This window comes from Mastomys coucha, unplaced genomic scaffold (genome assembly GCF_008632895.1).
Source record: "Mastomys coucha isolate ucsf_1 unplaced genomic scaffold, UCSF_Mcou_1 pScaffold22, whole genome shotgun sequence".
Classification (NCBI taxonomy): Eukaryota; Metazoa; Chordata; class Mammalia; order Rodentia; family Muridae; genus Mastomys; species Mastomys coucha.
In genome coordinates, this window is record NW_022196905.1 from 249,741,797 (window position 1) to 249,758,201 (window position 16,405).

Here is a 16,405-nt window from a genome sequence, read left to right on the forward strand (position 1 = left end):
GAATGACCTGGAAAGGTGATTCTCTGTTGCAAAATGCAATTTGGTCAACAAATATTTATTGAGTACTGTGTCCTTGCCTTGTGGCTCTATGTCAAAATACATGGTAAACAAAACAGCAATTGGCCTTGGGCAAGGAGTTTCTAAAACCACTTCTTAGCTGCATGGTTCTCTTTCACTGTTTTTTATCCACCTATTGATTTTTGAGGATTATATTCTAGCCTAAGGAATCGACTTAGACCCAAATAGTTGGTTCTGATCTAATGACAGCAAAGGCTATGTGCCACTCCACTAGGGCACTGTTGTATTTCCTAACAGCTAACCTCAAATGTTAAGACTCTTGATGTTTGGGTCCAAGCTGAACCCCACCCTTCCACTCCATGCAAAACTTCCTTATAGTGGCTGGGGTCCTTCGATGGAGAACCTCCAAAGAATGGACAGCACATCCACCAGAGGGTGCTGTGAGGGCAGGTCTGTGGCGGGAGGGGAGCTCGCCCAGTGACCCTCAAACCCAGGTAGGCTTATTAGTTGGTTTTCTTTCTTCTTCTTGGAGTTTCCTTCCTACCCGCTAAAACCGTCGTTGCCCTCCCCCCGCCCCCCGGCCAGGTTCTCCTTTTGAATACAGTGATTCGACTTTTGCCGCGACTCAAGTCGAGCTCGGTTCCAGAGGAAGTCCGACCTCTGTCGCCGACACCAGGCAGCTGGAGCTGGCCTGTCCCTGGACCGCCCGGGGCGCAGGCGGTGGGTGGGTGAGTGGGTGGGGACCTCCGAGGCCGCAGCTAGCCGCGGCGCCGCAGGGACCGCGAAGGGGTTAACCCGGCGGGGGGGGGAGGGGGCGAGGGACGCGCGTGCGCTCTGCCGCCCTCCATTGTCTCCACGGCGGCGAGGAGCGCCGGCGAGCGCAGCCCGGGACCGATCGGGGCGGCGCGGCTGGCTGGCGGGGCCGGCGGCGGCTGGAGCCGGAGCGCGACGCCACGCGACCGCGGCTTCCAGAGCTCCGCCTGGCTGCCCCCACCGCCGCGTGCCCTCCGGGAGCCTTGGAAGAACGAGGGCCGCCGGCGCCGGTCGTGGAGTCCTGAGACGGGGGACGCGCGCGGCGCCCGGAGCCTCCGCCGCTTCCTGCTGCGGGCGGGCGGGCGAGCGGCCTCCTCCGGCGCCTCCCTCCCTCCGCTCGCTGCGGCTCCTCAGGCTCCCGAGCCCGGGGGCGGCCTGTGGCGCGAGGCGCCCGCTCCGGACCGCGCTCCTTCGGACCTTAAGGAGAACATGCATTCGGCTTGGACAGTTTGAGATTCTTAGTTTGGGGTCCCTGCTCGCTTGCTTTTTCCACCCCGCGGATTGGATTTTTTTTTTTTTTGAGGATTTTTTCCTCCTCTCCTCTTTTCATTTTCTCCCCTCGGGGCTCTTTTGTGACTCCCCCCGCATACCCCCCAGCCCCCCGCCTTTATGTTCGCCCAGCCCTCCACCCGCTTCTGAGTAGTGGGGGAGGGTCTTGGCCTCCACGTTCCCGCCCCACCGGGGCCCCGGCGAACATGGGGGGCAAGCAGAGCACGGCGGCCCGCTCTCGGGGCCCCTTCCCGGGGGTCTCTACGGATGACAGCGCCGTGCCGCCGCCGGGAGGGGCGCCCCACTTCGGGCACTACCGGACGGGCGGCGGGGCGATGGGGCTGCGCAGCCGCTCGGTCAGCTCGGTGGCGGGCATGGGCATGGACCCCAGCACGGCCGGAGGGGTGCCCTTTAGTCTCTACACCCCCGCCTCCCGCGGGACCGGCGACTCAGAGAGGGCGCCGGGAGGCGGAGGGTCCACGTCGGACTCCACCTATGCCCACGGCAATGGTTACCAAGAGACCGGCGGCGGTCACCATAGAGACGGGATGCTGTACCTGGGCTCCCGAGCCTCGCTGGCGGATGCTCTACCTCTGCACATCGCACCCAGGTGGTTCAGCTCGCACAGTGGTGAGTCCGCGGGTGACGGAGGCCTTGAAGGGTGGAGTGCAAGGGAGGGCGCGCCGGGGCGTCCGAAACCTCTTAGTGTGCTAAGGTATGGGTATGAAGCTAACTCCTGCCCTTCCCCTGGTTCGTTCCTTCCATGCCAGGATGAATAGGATCAAATAGGATAACTACTGCCTAGAGGAGAAGCTGTCTACCAGGCTTGTGGAGCCGGGTGTTTTAGGACTGCAGGCATGTGTTCACTTGTGGACGGCTGAGTGAAACCTGCCCATTGAGGTCACATTTATTAGCATCATGATCCTCAAAGGTCCTGTTGTCTGAGACTCTTCGTTTCTACCACTGCAGCATGGTGCCTACCTTTCTGGTTAGGGAGGTAGTGTCTCTCCTAAACAAAGAGTGAGAAAAGAAATAAAACTAGGGGCAAGTGATTCTTGGATTAAGGTTTTTATCCTTGCTAGGAAGGGGAGGTGGTTAGTTTTTTCCACCCAACTGGTTTGCTGTATCAGTTGTTTAAAATGGAACAGGAGGCTGGCTTAGACAGGTGTGGTCTGCTGTATGGAAAGCTTCCCTCTTTGGGTTTGCAGGACCAGGATTCTGTTCTCTCGTGCTGCATGATTTGGCTCAGGGATTCTCACATCCCTCCATCTTTTTCCTCCTGCTCCACGCTAAGTGCTTGCTCTTCCCGTGATTCTGCATCTTTTTTTTTTTTTTTTCTTTTCATAGAGCACAGGAAAGGTGGGGTGTTATTGCCCAGCAGTTGGCACATGACTGGGGAAGAGGAAGATTGAAAGGATCTAGATGAACTCATTCTGTGCACTTCTGGTGGCAGGCCAGGAAAAGGCTGCAGGGGGATTTCCCAGGCCCTGGCTGGTAGGGCAAAAAAGGCCTGGCAGAGACTTGTAGAGGAAAACAGGTCTGTCTGCTTGGCTGTCCTGAGAAAGCCAGGGCTGCTTCTAGAAAACTGGTCAAAAGGGGTGTGGGGTTGCTGTCTGCTAACAACCAGTTGGAGTGAAGTGGTTAAGTATTCAGACTCCTGTGCCTGGATTGGGAAATTTCAGTTACTGTATAGGAGGAAGCTTTCTCCTGACCTCAGGGTACATTATGGAAGGTTTACCTGTGAGATTACTCTTGTAGCTAATTTCAAAACAAGGTAGGGGCTTTTTGGTTTTTTTTTTGTTTGTTTGTTTCTTTTCTTTTTTTTTTTTTGTTTTGTTTTGTTTTGTATCTTTCCTTCTTTTGGTCAATTCCATAATCTTAAATTTTTGAAGTAATTTTGGTGGGTTATAGTGGCTGGTTTAGAGCCTGTCTGACTTTCATTAAACTGTTGGAAATCAGATATAAGGCATGTCTGCCTTTGGTAACCTTTAGGCATTTTGGTCTGTGTTCAGTGTGTTGGAATTAATAATCTTCCCTAAATAGTTGAGTCCAGAAGGCTCAGCTGTACTTGTGAGACGATTGTGATTGTTAGTGAACTGTTATTGATATGCTTTTTTTTTTTTGGTTTTTCGAGACAGGGTTTCTCTGTATAGCTCTGGCTGTCCTGGAACTCACAAATCCACCTGCCTCTGCCTCCCAAGTGCTGGGATTAAAGGCGTGCGCCACCACCGCCCAGTTTTAAAACATTTTTGAGTGCAGCAAACAAATAACTTTATATAAGCTTGTATGGGAAGGGAGAAAAGGAAGTTATCATTTTGGTAAGATTTCTTAAGTCTATCTCTTAATAGAAACTTCTTTATCCTAGTTCTGTTGTCAGGTTCTCTGATAGAGTTATGAACTTACAACTGAGTTCCAAAATTTCACACTCTTCAGATATGAAGGCTTAGCGTTCCCCACCACCACCTTACTCCCACTCAGTCATGGGAGTAGGGAGCACCACTGAGCAATGGGAATACAAGAAAAGTTAGAGGTAGACATCCTTTTGGTGCCTGTAAAGTGTGAGTGGCAGGCTCTTGTTAGCATTACAAGTTATACTTGCATATATTTACTTATTTTTTAGTGTATAGGGCCATCCTGTCCTTTTTGCAAGACTTTGAGCCTATTGAGTGCTCCTGGCATCCTGCAGTTAACTTCGTACTGCCTCTCTGAACTCCCAAATGGCTTTTACTGGGGTGGGTGTACCAGTCTGACTGAGATTCCTGTACTGTTCACCTGAGGTGAACATTCATTTGTATCAGTGTTCTGTCTCCTAGAACAAACAGGCTATTTTCTGGGGCATCCTTTACTCTTGTTCATGGCTGCAAGGAGAGAAGCTGTTTCCACTGTGGAGCCTTGGGGTTAGGTCTGAGCAGCTTTTGCTCTTGTGTAAGATTCCAAAGGCAGGGCTTTCAGTGCTTGGTTGACCAGGAGCCTGGAAACTGATACAGTGTTATTACTTGGGTTTTCAAAGGTGCCTTGGTGACTCCTCACCATGCAGAAAGCTGTCATCAGTGAAATAAGTCAAAGCCGTGGGCTTATGCTGTGTAAGTATAATAAGTAGAATACTGAGGGCTTCCAGTTTTAGGTCCTCTGCTGAGTAACTTTGACCTTGGACACAGCACTTTCCTCTAGGCTCATCTTTGTTATTTTAAAAATAGATGTGGTAATCCTCCGCTGTGGCAGCTTGTAATGGTTGTTCTCCAAACCCTATGAGAGGATATTCAGCAATTGCACTTGTCTTCCATGTTCCTGTGCCTTCCTTATGCTGTGACCCCTGCATGTTGAGTTCCTTATGACAGAAATGCTAGTTCTTCCTTTCTTCAGATAGGTAGCTCCTTTGGAGCCCTTAGGGCTCTACAGAGATTTCTCCTCAGTGGACACTCTTAACATCTGGCCCTTCCTGTGATTGTTTTCAATCATTTGTGGTAATCTTAAAATTTTTTAGCATGTTTTATAAGCATTCATCTGCTTACTTATTTATTTTTCTTCTTGTAGTCTGACTAAGTGTTCAGCTCTGTGAGACCAGGACTAGCTCTTGAGTAACTCTTACACTGTGCTTGACACAAGTGTTTGCTGGATAAAAGAACTTGAATGGTTTATGTCCTTCTCCTTATTCATTACTGTAACTCTACTCCTAGTTTACAGAGGAGGTAAGGAGCCCAGACAGCAAGCTGTGGTTAGCAGAGGTAAGACTGGAGTGCAGGCCTGGCAGTGCCAGAACACTGTCTCTTTTTATCTACTTCTTTATTTTATGTGATTATTTATTGTTTGTTTTGAGACAGTGTCTTACTATGTGACCCCAGCTGGCCTCAAACTTATATAATACAGGTTGGCTTTGAACTTTTAATCCTTTGCCTTCACCTTCTGAAATGTTTCAGTTATAGGTATATGCTGCTTATGTTCAGCTGTGCTCTAAGACACCACTCTGGTCGCCTTTTGTCTATTACAAAGGAAATATACCCTGGAAACTTCACTGGCCACTGAATAGGAAGGCTAGGCTCATGATAAAGTGCCTGACTGTTAACCTTGAGCAGATGTGCAGTCCCAGGTTTATTATATCTTCATCTGTAGATGTCTGCCCTCAGAGTCCTGTCGAGTCATTGGTGAGGGTCTTTTGTGACAGTATACACAAAAGCAAAAGGCAAAGGGAGTCCATGTGGAACACTGATGGCCTTGTGGGGATAAGGCTATTGTTCCTGCCTTCTCTGGCTCCTTAGAACTTGATAGACAGAGCTCTACAGGAATGAGCACATAGGCCCTAGATGGAGGCCTGTGCTGTCTGGAGTGTGCCCTGTATCCAGTTCTCCCATAACTGCCAGAGGAGAACTCCTTTGAGAAACACCATTCAGCTGCTGGCCTTGTCCTAAGGTGATTCTGTGGCTTTTGGTTTTCTGATGCTAAAGTCCTGGCCATTCTTTTTTGTAGTAGTCCTGTTAACCTTGGAGTCAAGGTTTCCAAATGTGGGGAGAAAACATGAAGTATCCAGTCCACCTGTGAGGTGATGTTGCTGTTTTCTATTGTAAAATGGCTGGCTAGTGGGCGTGTGGCTGGCTATTGAGGGTGGTATTGGTTTGGTCTGGCTTCTTAAGTCTTGTATGTGTATACATATGTATATTCGAACAAATCCAAATTTGTTTTGTATTTTAACCAACCCATCGATTGGGGCTAAGATGGAGTGACTCAGAAAAGTGTCTGAATATGCTAGCAGCTTGTCTCCTGGGTTCTAGTTTGCTGTCACACTAGAATTTCCAAAAGGTTTAACTTTTTCTAGTCTTAAATAGTGAAGAACAGTTGCCAAATCTATTTGAATGGATCAGGAAGTCTTTGTGTCTCACTGTAGGTTTGCTAGAGGTAATGGGCCTTTTTGAGCTTCCTGAAAAAAGGAAAAGCATTCTGTGGTCTTTGAAGAGCTAGATCCATTTCCTGCCCAGTTCTACAAAAAAATTCCAGTCTTAATGAAGACTTTGGTTTTGTTTGTTTGTTTGTTTGTTTTTTTGTTTTTGTTTTTGTTGTTGTTTTTAGAGACAGGGTTTCTCTGTGCTGGCTATCCTAGAACTCACTGTGTAGACCAGGCTGGCTTCAAACTTAGCAAGCCGCCTGCCTCGGCCTCCCAAGTGCTGGGATTAAAGGCGGCATGCTCCACTACCGCCCTTCGAAGACTTTGTTTTTAATGTAGGAATTTTAGTTTTCTATTATCACAAACAACAATTATTTCCCATGCTTACTTCAGTCAAAGATAATTTCCTAATGGTCATTGTTAACTACTCCCCATGAGATCTGAAAGGCATTTCAAGCTACAATGGTTAAATTGTTAACATGGTTATTTTATGGATGTGTATATTTTTATATTAAACAAAGACTCATCTCCAATTACTATGTCACAAGGAATGCTGTAAGCCAGGCCATCCTTAAACCAAAGAAAGAGCACTCATTCCATTCTTGAAGGAACGTACTACTACATATTTTACAACTGTGATGATATTCCACCCAAGCTCAATGGGCACTGAACTCACAATACCCAATTATAGCCAGCAGTGTGGCCCAGTAGAGAAGGGCACTGGGCCCCAAGCTTGATGAGTTTTGATTTCAGTCCCCAGGACCCAGATGGTGGAAGGAGAGAACCAATTCCTCCAAGATCTCCTCTGACCCCTACATTCCCACATATATACGTGCACACATGTAGGCACACAAAAAAATAAAAATAAAAACTTGTGATTCTTTCAAATTTGTCAAAAGAAACATAGGTAGCCAGTGTTGCCCTAAGAGGGATGTTGGCCCCACTCTTATTAAACCTTAAGCTAGGTAAATGATGGCAGGCCTGGACTCTTGAAGCAAGCTCCAAACCTGAATCCTAACCTTAGTCTCTAGAATAATAGATGAGTGTGTAGTTTTTTTTTTGTTTTTGTTTTTTTGTTTTTTTTTTTGGGTTTTTTTGGTTTTGTTTTTTTGTTTTTTGAGGTTTTTTGAGACAGGGTTTCTCTGGCTGTCCTGGAACTCACTCTGTAGACCAGGCTGGCCTCGAACTCAGAAATCCGCCTGCCTCTGCCTCCTAAGTTCTGGGATTAAAGGCATGCGCCACTGCCCGGCACGAGTGTAGATTTTTAGTCATTTTTTTCCTAAGCTTTGCTGTGTCCCAGTCTTAGACTTGGTTGGTTCTTAGCATCTTAACATTATAGGCTTAAGTACTAGAAGGGGCTTCTCAGAAACCTCACTTCTGTCCTTCTCAATCTTATGTTCATAAGCACCAGGCTTATCACTGGGTGGGCATGATGGCACTCAGGAAGCAGAGGCAGGCAGATCTCTGAATTAATAGGCCAGTCTGGTCCACAAAGTAAGTTCCAGAACATCCAGAGCTCCACAGAGAAACCTTGTCTTGAAAAACCAAAGGGGGAAAAGGAAGAACCAGGTTTATCTTTGTATCCTGTCTCGGATGTGCTGATTGGATAATAGTGAAGATCAGTGGTCAGGTGGAGGTTTAAGGACAAGTTTTGTTCTAAATCAGCTGCTGGAATGGTTTCTGAACTGATGAGGCAATTCACCTTGCAGTCTCCCTGTCTTTGTTAGTCTTGGGAGGCAAGCTGAAGAGTGAAGTCACAGTATCTCGCTATTTCTATAACTCAAAGTTAGGGGGAGACATGATAAGAATTTACAGTGCACTCTTGGACAACAAAAATGAAACAGACACAAGAGCCTCCTGATAAGTGAAAGTTCCAGAGTAGCCTTACTTGATTGCCTGGTGTTTTTAATGGAGCCTCATAACAATGCTGATAACGACCCTACTCCCAGAATTCAGTCGAGCTGAGGAGACTCCAGAATCTGAGTTTAAAACAGATCCTGAGAGTACAGTTAGACCATCTACATTTGAAATTCAGCTTGTCATGAATTTCCTTTTTTCCTTCTGAAACAGAACTTGGTGGGGTTTTTTTGTTTGTTTTGGTGCATCCATTGTTTTTGATACTGTTAAACTAGTTGGGTATTTTTCTAGACAGGATCCATACAAGTGTCTTTCACCAGCAAGGGCATTCTTCATTGTTTGTTTTGTTTTGTTTTGTTTTTCCACATGGAATTAAGCATTTGTCTCCTACCTAAAGGCCTAAGCCAGTGTGCCATGGTCTTGAGAACTGAATGGCTCAGAACAGACTGACAGTCATCGAAGCAATGGCCCCTTCTGTGGATGTCTTCCCCTGATTTTTCATGAGGCCCAGCTGCCTCTGGTGGTCATTACCACTGAAGGGCACTGAGTTATGATCTCTCACACACAGGCCCAGCCCAGCAGCTAGAGAGCTGGAGATTTAGGACAAGTCATGACACTGAAGTGGATACATTATGAGTTTCCCCATTTTCCTCTTTGACTCAAAGCAGAAGATTTCCTGCTTGTGTAGAAACTGACTGCGCTAAGTCTGAGAACACACAGGTGCCAGGAACTAGTGTAGGACCCGGAAATATGTATTATCATAAAGATGATTAGCGTTCTCTTCAAGAATCTTTGTTTTCGTTAATGATTTGTGTGTGTGTGTGTATATACACACACACACACACACACACACACACACACACACACACACATATATGAGTGCTCTACCTGTATGTACTACTGCATGCCAGAAGAGGGCATCAGATCTTATTATAGATGTTTGTAAACCTCTATGTGGTTACTGGGAATTGAACTCTGGATCTCTGGAAGAACAGCCAATGAGTGCTCTTAACCACTGAATCATCTCTCCAGCCCACTTTCTTCCTTTTTAAGAGTGTTCTGTGGCTTAGAGTGTATCTTCTTTATCAGTTCTATGTTGCATGAACACTCCTGTGTGTGTGTGAGGCTGCTGCAAGGTGTTTCTTCTGCACTCTTCAGTGACTGTTCATTTTTTTCCTAACCCCTGTTTCTGGTCTGGGCAGGTCAATGTGTTTCTAACAAACTAAGAAATATCTCGTGTGACCCAGTATAAGGGGACCTCTGCCTTCTCAATGGTGTCTTGTTTACCCTTGGACTTTAAGTATCTTTGTTGTACCTAGACCTGCTTTTCTTTCTGGTCACTGTGTTTCATATGAAGCATGATTCGCCACTTTTTAAACCTGTCTGTAAAATAACCCCTTGGTCTGGTAAGTGTAGGTTTCAGAATGCCATGGTATTGATATTTTAGTGCCCCCCACCCCAGTTGCCTTTTATTTTGGTAAAATACATGTAATAAAATCTACCATCTTCACCATTTTTAAGTGTATCGTTGAGGGACGCAGTAACCGTAAAGTATTTGTCTTGTGACTCTTATTTCACTGAGCATAATGAATGCCCTTAACCTTCATCCCTGTGGTTGCATCTCCAGTCAGGATTTTCTTCCCTTTTAGGGTTGAACATGTGCTACAGAATGTGTATTAGAGTGTACGATAGACTGCATACCACATTTGCTTCTCCATGCATCTGTCACAGACACATGGATTGCTTCCATGTGGATAATACTGCTGGGAATGTACAAATATTCTTTGAGGCCCTTTTTTTTCACACCACTATCACCTCTCTAGGGAAGGGGGTGTTTCTAGGCTCTACCACTGAGCCATACCCCTAGTTTTTCATATATACCTAGGAGTAAAATGGTTGGATCATATTTTTTGTTTATGTTTTGTTTTGGAGATAGGAGACAGCCCCTCCTCTCTGTCTTTGATTCAGGTTAAGTTTTGGGCTTTTTTTCCTTATAGTCCAAGCTGACAAACTCCCTGTGTAGCTGAGGATAAACTTGAACATCTGGGGCTAGAGAGGTGGCTCAGTGGTTAAGAGCACTGACTGCTCTTCCAAAGGTCCTGAGTTCAATTCCCAGCAACCACATGGTAGTTCATAACATTTCTATTGCCGGGTAGTGGTGGCACACGCCTTTAATCCCAGCACTTGGGGAGGCAGAGGTAGGCAGATTTCTGAGTTCAAGACTAGCCTGGTTACAGAGTGAGTTCCAGGACAGCCAGGGCTAAACAGAGAAATCCTGTCTCGGAAAAACAACAACAACAACAACAAAACCACACAAAAACAAAAAACTTGAACATCTGATCTCCTACCTCCACTCCCGAGTGCTAGAATTACCTGCCCAGTTTGTTCAGTGCCGGTGACTGAACTTGGCTTCATACACTGAGGGGAAACACTACTATCTTGAGCTGTCTCCAGATCCTCTGTTTTAGAACTTTTGTTTCCCACTTTCTCTCAGGTCTTGCTCTAATGCTGTCCTATTCTATCTGGAATTCACTGTGTAGACCCTGATGGGTTAAATTCAGAGATCTGTCTGTCTCTGCCTCTTGAGTGCCCGGATTACAGGCTCGGAATCACCATATCTGGCTTTTTAATTTAATTTTTTTTAATAGTGAATGAAAATGGGCACAGTAAAGAAACAAAATACCCACCCATGGGTGAAAATGCAAAAAGTTCTTTTCAAACTGTAGAGGCTGTCTGGAAAAGCAAGGAGAAAGCAATGAGGGAAAGATTTTCAGAGTTAGAGGGGAAGGAGAGAAAAGGGGGCTTGTGAGCTAGAGGCTAGCATTGACCTTGACAAGTTAATAAGCACCACCTTGTTATGGTATTGGGAGAGCCACAAGTTCCTCTTGTCAGAGATAAGGAAAATGACTCCCTTCTTGCTAGCAGGAACTTCCTATAAGCCCCCAAGAGAATGGGGCCTTCGACCTTGGGAAAAGGATTTTCTTGGGAACCAGACAGATAGTAGCTAACCTAATGAGGGAGATGTTGTGTCTTGTAGTTTATATTTGTCATGGTGATTGGTAAATAGGATTTTGTTTTTTCCTAGCCATTCATGTATCTTTGAAGAAATACATATTCAGGTCATTTGCCTGTTTTAACATTTTTTTTTGTTTTGTTTTGTTTTTTGTTTTAATTTCATGTGTATGTGTGTTTTGCCTGCACATATGTCTGTGTACCACATTTGTGCTTGTTGCCCTTGGAGTACAGAGGAGGGTTCCAGTCTCCCAGAACTGAACTTACCAGAAGGTTGTAAGTTTTCTAAAAGTGGTTGCTAGGAATTGAACCTGGGTCCTTTGGAAGAGCAGCAAGTGCTCTTAACCACTGAATCATCTCTCCTTGAATCAGGTTGTGGTCTTTTTTTATTATTATTTTTGCTTTTAATGATGCTTTCAGTAATTAAAGCCTTGTATGATAACCAACACCAGTAATATGTTATTCCCTAGGAATACCCAATAAATGTATGTTACATAGGGGCAATTTTTGTTCAAAATGAAGAATTTAAAAGGTCCACATTGAGATAACTTTTTTTTTGTTTTATTGAAAGACTATGAGCCGGGCGGTGGTGGCGCACGCCTTTAATCCCAGCACTTGGGAGGCAGAGGCAGGCGGATTTCTGAGTTTGAGGCCAGCCTGGTCTACAGAGTGAGTTCCAGGACAGCCAGCTATACAGAGAAACCTTGTCTCGAAAAACCAAGACTATGAAAAGTGATAGTGCCTTCATTTTTGAAAAGTGACTTTTGGTGAAAAGTGACTTTTGGTGAATTGTTACCGTGTGTGCATGGATGTGTGCCTGTATGTGTGTGTGTGCACATGCACACTTTTCCATCTTCCTCTTGATGAGTGAGATTTATAATATGACCACAGACTTCTTGTTTCTAGTACCCTTCCCTCTATAAAATATAATTAAAACATATTTCACGAAAACAGCTATTCCAAATTACTCACTCCATATTGTGTACTCTACAATATCTTCTAAGGGCAAAGGAGCCCTCTTAGTATGTGGGAGAAACAGAGCTACTCAGACAGTTCAGGACAGAGCTAGAAAGTCCCCAGACCCCAAGCTTATATGGTCATCTTGCTCACATTTCTGAGCTATTTGGAGACATTTTTGATGTTCCCATCTTGGTTGCCTTTTTCCTGTAGAGAAGAGCTGGCTAGAACTCTTTTATCCTGATTCTCCTCTAAGGACTCTGGACATTATGCAGTAATTTAAAGGAGCCCTTGGGATTCAATACTAACAAATTAGTTTTGTGAAATACTGCTTATTCTTTTATTTACACTCTCAAAAATGTATTACTGTTTAAGATAGATAGGAAACTTTCTAAAATACCAGTTACCACTATAACAACTCTCCCCAGTATCTACGTAAGCCATCAGTTACTGGTTTTACTCATCCTTGGTCAGATGTGGTTGAAGCATCTATACCATTGTAAATAGATGCCCTGGAGAGGTTCTAAGACCTGTGATGAGTGCTGACTTGCAAGCTAGTGGCCTTCGATCTTAATATCTGACAAACCCAGTTATAATATGTATTAACTGGGTTTAATCTATCAGTTTCCTACTCTTCTCTTAACCTAAAGGCCAAATGCAATACAAAAGGCTAAACGGATATAAATGTCTTCTGTGTTTGGGTATAGGAACCTCCAGTGAAGTGGCAGACCTATGAAAAATACTATCATGAGCTGTTCTATTTTGCTGTGGCTTTGGAAAACCTTTGGATTTCTTTACTGAAAATTTGTTTGGGGAAAAAAAAATCTTTTTAATGAAACAGTGTGAGTCACAAAGCAGCCACCCCTTCTTATAATAGCATTTCTCACCAGGGGAATTTTTGGTAGCTGTTGGGGGAGGGATGTGAGTAGGTTGTAGATGATACATCCCTTGGTAGAACACAGCCAAAGACTGCTGCATGACAACTCTGGTGCTTTCCTTGCTGACACCAAGCTCTGAATTCAAAATGCAGGACAGCAGAACAGAACAGAGAAGCCTGAATTAGTGAATGGAAGCCGCAGCATGAGCAATGAGATTGGAGCCTCAACATTTTCAATCAGTTCAAATCCCATTGCAGTGTAAAAGGATCATGAAACAGGCCTGAGGTCAGAGCACTGCAAGCACAGAGGCAGAATATCAGGGTTCTGAGATGGCAGCTCAGATGCCCATCCGTGGATCACAGGTAGCTTCTTTCCTTCAGTATCTGTGTTTCCTGTTCCCAGACTGAAGTTACAAGGTCAGAGCACCGCCATTCAGAGAGTAGATTTGTAGAGCTGTACTTTACCCTTAACACTTTTGGTTCAAATTGGAGTTGTGAGGGCTGGAAAGATGGTTCTGTGATCTTGTTCTTGCAGAGAACCCAGGTTCAATTTTCAGCACCCACATGGCAGCTCACAGCTCTCTGTAACTACAATTCCAGGAGATCCAACACCCTCATATAGGCAAAAACTCCAATGCACATAAAATAAAGATTTAACAAATGTTAATGTTACATTAAAATACTTCTTCATAGAAAGGAAGGGATTAACCAGCCCAGCCTGTTTTGTGGAGCATGTTCCAGCATAGCCAGGGCTACACAGAGAAACCCTGTGTTAAACACCACTGTCAACAACAGCTTACAGAATGGGAGAAAATCTCCCACAAGAGATTAATGACCAGAATGTATAAACTCATAAAAAATAATCCAATAAAAAATAAGCAAAGGAATCCAACAGACAGTTCTCAAAAGAACTACTAGTACCTTCCTTTAAGTGCCAGAGAAATGCAAACCAAAGCTCCTTTGAGATTCCATCATCAAGAAAAGAAAAACAAGAAGTGTAGCTCCTTGATGCAGTGTTTATACCACAAGGAGCAAGGCCCCGGGTGCATTCTTGGCACCACCAAACAAATGCTGTGAGGAAGGAGTGTGTGTAATACACCCTGGAAATGTGAATTAGTTTAGCCACCATGGGACTCAGTGCAGAGGTTCCCTCAGAAAACTAAGAAAATAACTACTATATGACTTAAGCCTGCCCTTTGGGAAATAGACCCCAAGGAATCTAAGCGCATGCTAGACATACCTCCATATGCCGTGCCTTTTTCAGCACTGTTCACAGCGTGGAGATTCAGAATCAAGCTGCGCATCTACTAGTGAGTAAGTTAAGTGTCATTGGCACACAGTGGAACTTTATCCAACCATTAAAGAAAGTGAAATCACCACACTGGTGGCACACTAATTTCAGCTTTTGGGGAGCAGAGGCAGGAGCATCTCTGAGTTCAAGGCTAGCCTTGTTTACATAGTTCCAGGAGCCTTGTATGGAGAAATAATAATAATGATAGGAATCATCTCATTTGGACCATCTGTAAAATGATGAAACACAAATGTTACTCTTTTTCTCTCATGTGGAATTTAGATTTAAACAAAAAAGATGGGAAAGTAGGAGAGTGGACAGGTTGCACACAGGAGGTGAGGTTGGTATGCTCAGACTGCTGCTGTCCTTGTGTAGAAATGCCTAGTGAAGCCTGTTACTTTAACAAATGTACACTAATAAAATTATAGAAACAGAAGTTAGATCCAGCCAAGTAGTGGTGGCGGATGACTTAAATCCCAGCATTTGGCAGGCAGATCTCTGTGAATTCAAGACCATCCTGGTCTATAGAGTGAGTTCCAGGGTGCACAAGGCTACACAAAGAAAGCCTGTCTCAAAAACAAAACAAAACAACAACAACAAAAAAAAAAAACAACAACAAAAACCCAATTAGGTCTAAAGCATATAGAGTGGCACACAAAGTCATCACTTTACCCTTAGCCTCTGCATAAGATGGTGGAAAGGAAAGGCCTTCCTAGAGATAGTAAAATTTTAGAATAGGGCCAGAGAAGTGTCTCGATGGTCAAGAGGATTTTCTGCTCTTTTAGAGGACGGGGGTTCTGTTCCCGGGACCTGCATGCCTTACAGCTGTGTGTAAATCCAGCTCCATGGGGTTTCAGAGACTTCTGGCCCCGTGAGTGCTCCATGAACATGCTGCACAGACATATCTATGGCAAAACTCACCTAAAAAATAAAATTAATTTAGAATAAGCCAGCATAGCAGTATTCAAAAGTACTTTCTCCAAACCCAAGGTTAAGTTTGGAGGTTCATGGGGGGCTGTGTTTGTCTTGAGATAAGGTCTTATGCTAGCCTCCTCTCACTATGGCCCTGAAGATGTCTTTGATCTTCTGATCCTCCTGCCTCTGCCTCCCTGCTGCTGGCCTATTGGGTGCAAATAACTGTGTCTGGTTTTATGTGATGCTAGGGATTGAACTTAAGACTTCATGGATGCTGGCAAGCTTTCTGTCAACTGAGCCTGAGCTAACTCCGTCACTGTTAAAAACAGAGACAAAAGTCTTGCTTACACTGGCCTATAATTTTGTAGCCCATGCATGTCTCAAACTAGGAAATCCTCCTGCCTTACCTTCTTGGTGTTGGGTTTGTAGGTATGAGCCACTACAGCCACCTTCTGAGCCTCAGTTTTAACTGCTGTCACTTCAGAGCCATTGCTCCATGTAGGATGGGGACACCGGAAAATCCGACAAGTGTTACAGCTGTCGATTCTAAACATCATGGCTGTCTCCTTTTTGTGTTTTCCTGGCTGTCTCCTTTTTGTATTTTTCTGGCTTTGTTTTTTTTTTCCCCCCAAAGCCTCATACCAGTTTCAAGTCTCGAGGGCTCAAAAAGGGGAAACAAGAAGTCCTTATTTGATGCCTGAGAGCCAGCAACAACTAATAAAGGGTCATCAGTACTGGAGGGGAGTTCTGGGCCCTTGGGGTGACCTGATAGCAGTTCCTATGAAAGGAAAAGGCTTGCCTGCTCGTTGTATAGCAGAAAATAGTGTCTTTTGTCTAAGCAACAAAACACTCAAGGAAAAGGTGTCTTTTATTTAGCAGTAGGAGTCAGTCTCCTATTTCTCTTACTTGGAGGGGGCTTGCTGGGTGCTTATCTTTGGATCCCAGCTGCAGCTGAAGCCTTTCCTCTTCCCTTCCCTTTAAGATGGAACTCTGAAGATTTGGTCTTGTGGTTGGTGAAGGGTAAGTCAGGTGGTCGGTGCTGTTTCATTTGTTGTTACTGGTGTACATGTCAGGAAATCAGATAGTGGTATGTCTCTGAATAGGGGATCTTTGGTGCTTAAAATTTTCTCAAACTATGAACTATTTCAGGAATTCAAAAAATAGATGATATACTTAACCTAATAGGCAGATAATAATGAAACATTATAGACATAATTGTGTATATCCTTTCCATTCTCATTTGTCCATCCTTCCTCAAGAATACCCACTGCCCTGACGCTGATGTTTATATGTTGTGTGT

At 44.7% G+C, this 16,405-nt stretch overlaps 1 protein-coding gene across 1 annotated transcript in view; it reads left to right on the top strand.

Annotated features, from left to right (window-relative positions):
• Window positions 1–842: 842 nt before the first annotated feature.
• Znrf1 (zinc and ring finger 1) overlaps window positions 843–16,405 on the top strand; it is a 163,173-nt gene continuing 147,610 nt past the window's right edge. The window contains exon 1 of the mRNA XM_031341467.1: window positions 843–1,950. Coding sequence (XP_031197327.1) covers window positions 1,527–1,950 — 424 coding nt within the window. The 5' untranslated portion in view covers window positions 843–1,526. The remainder of the gene's footprint in view (window positions 1,951–16,405) is intronic.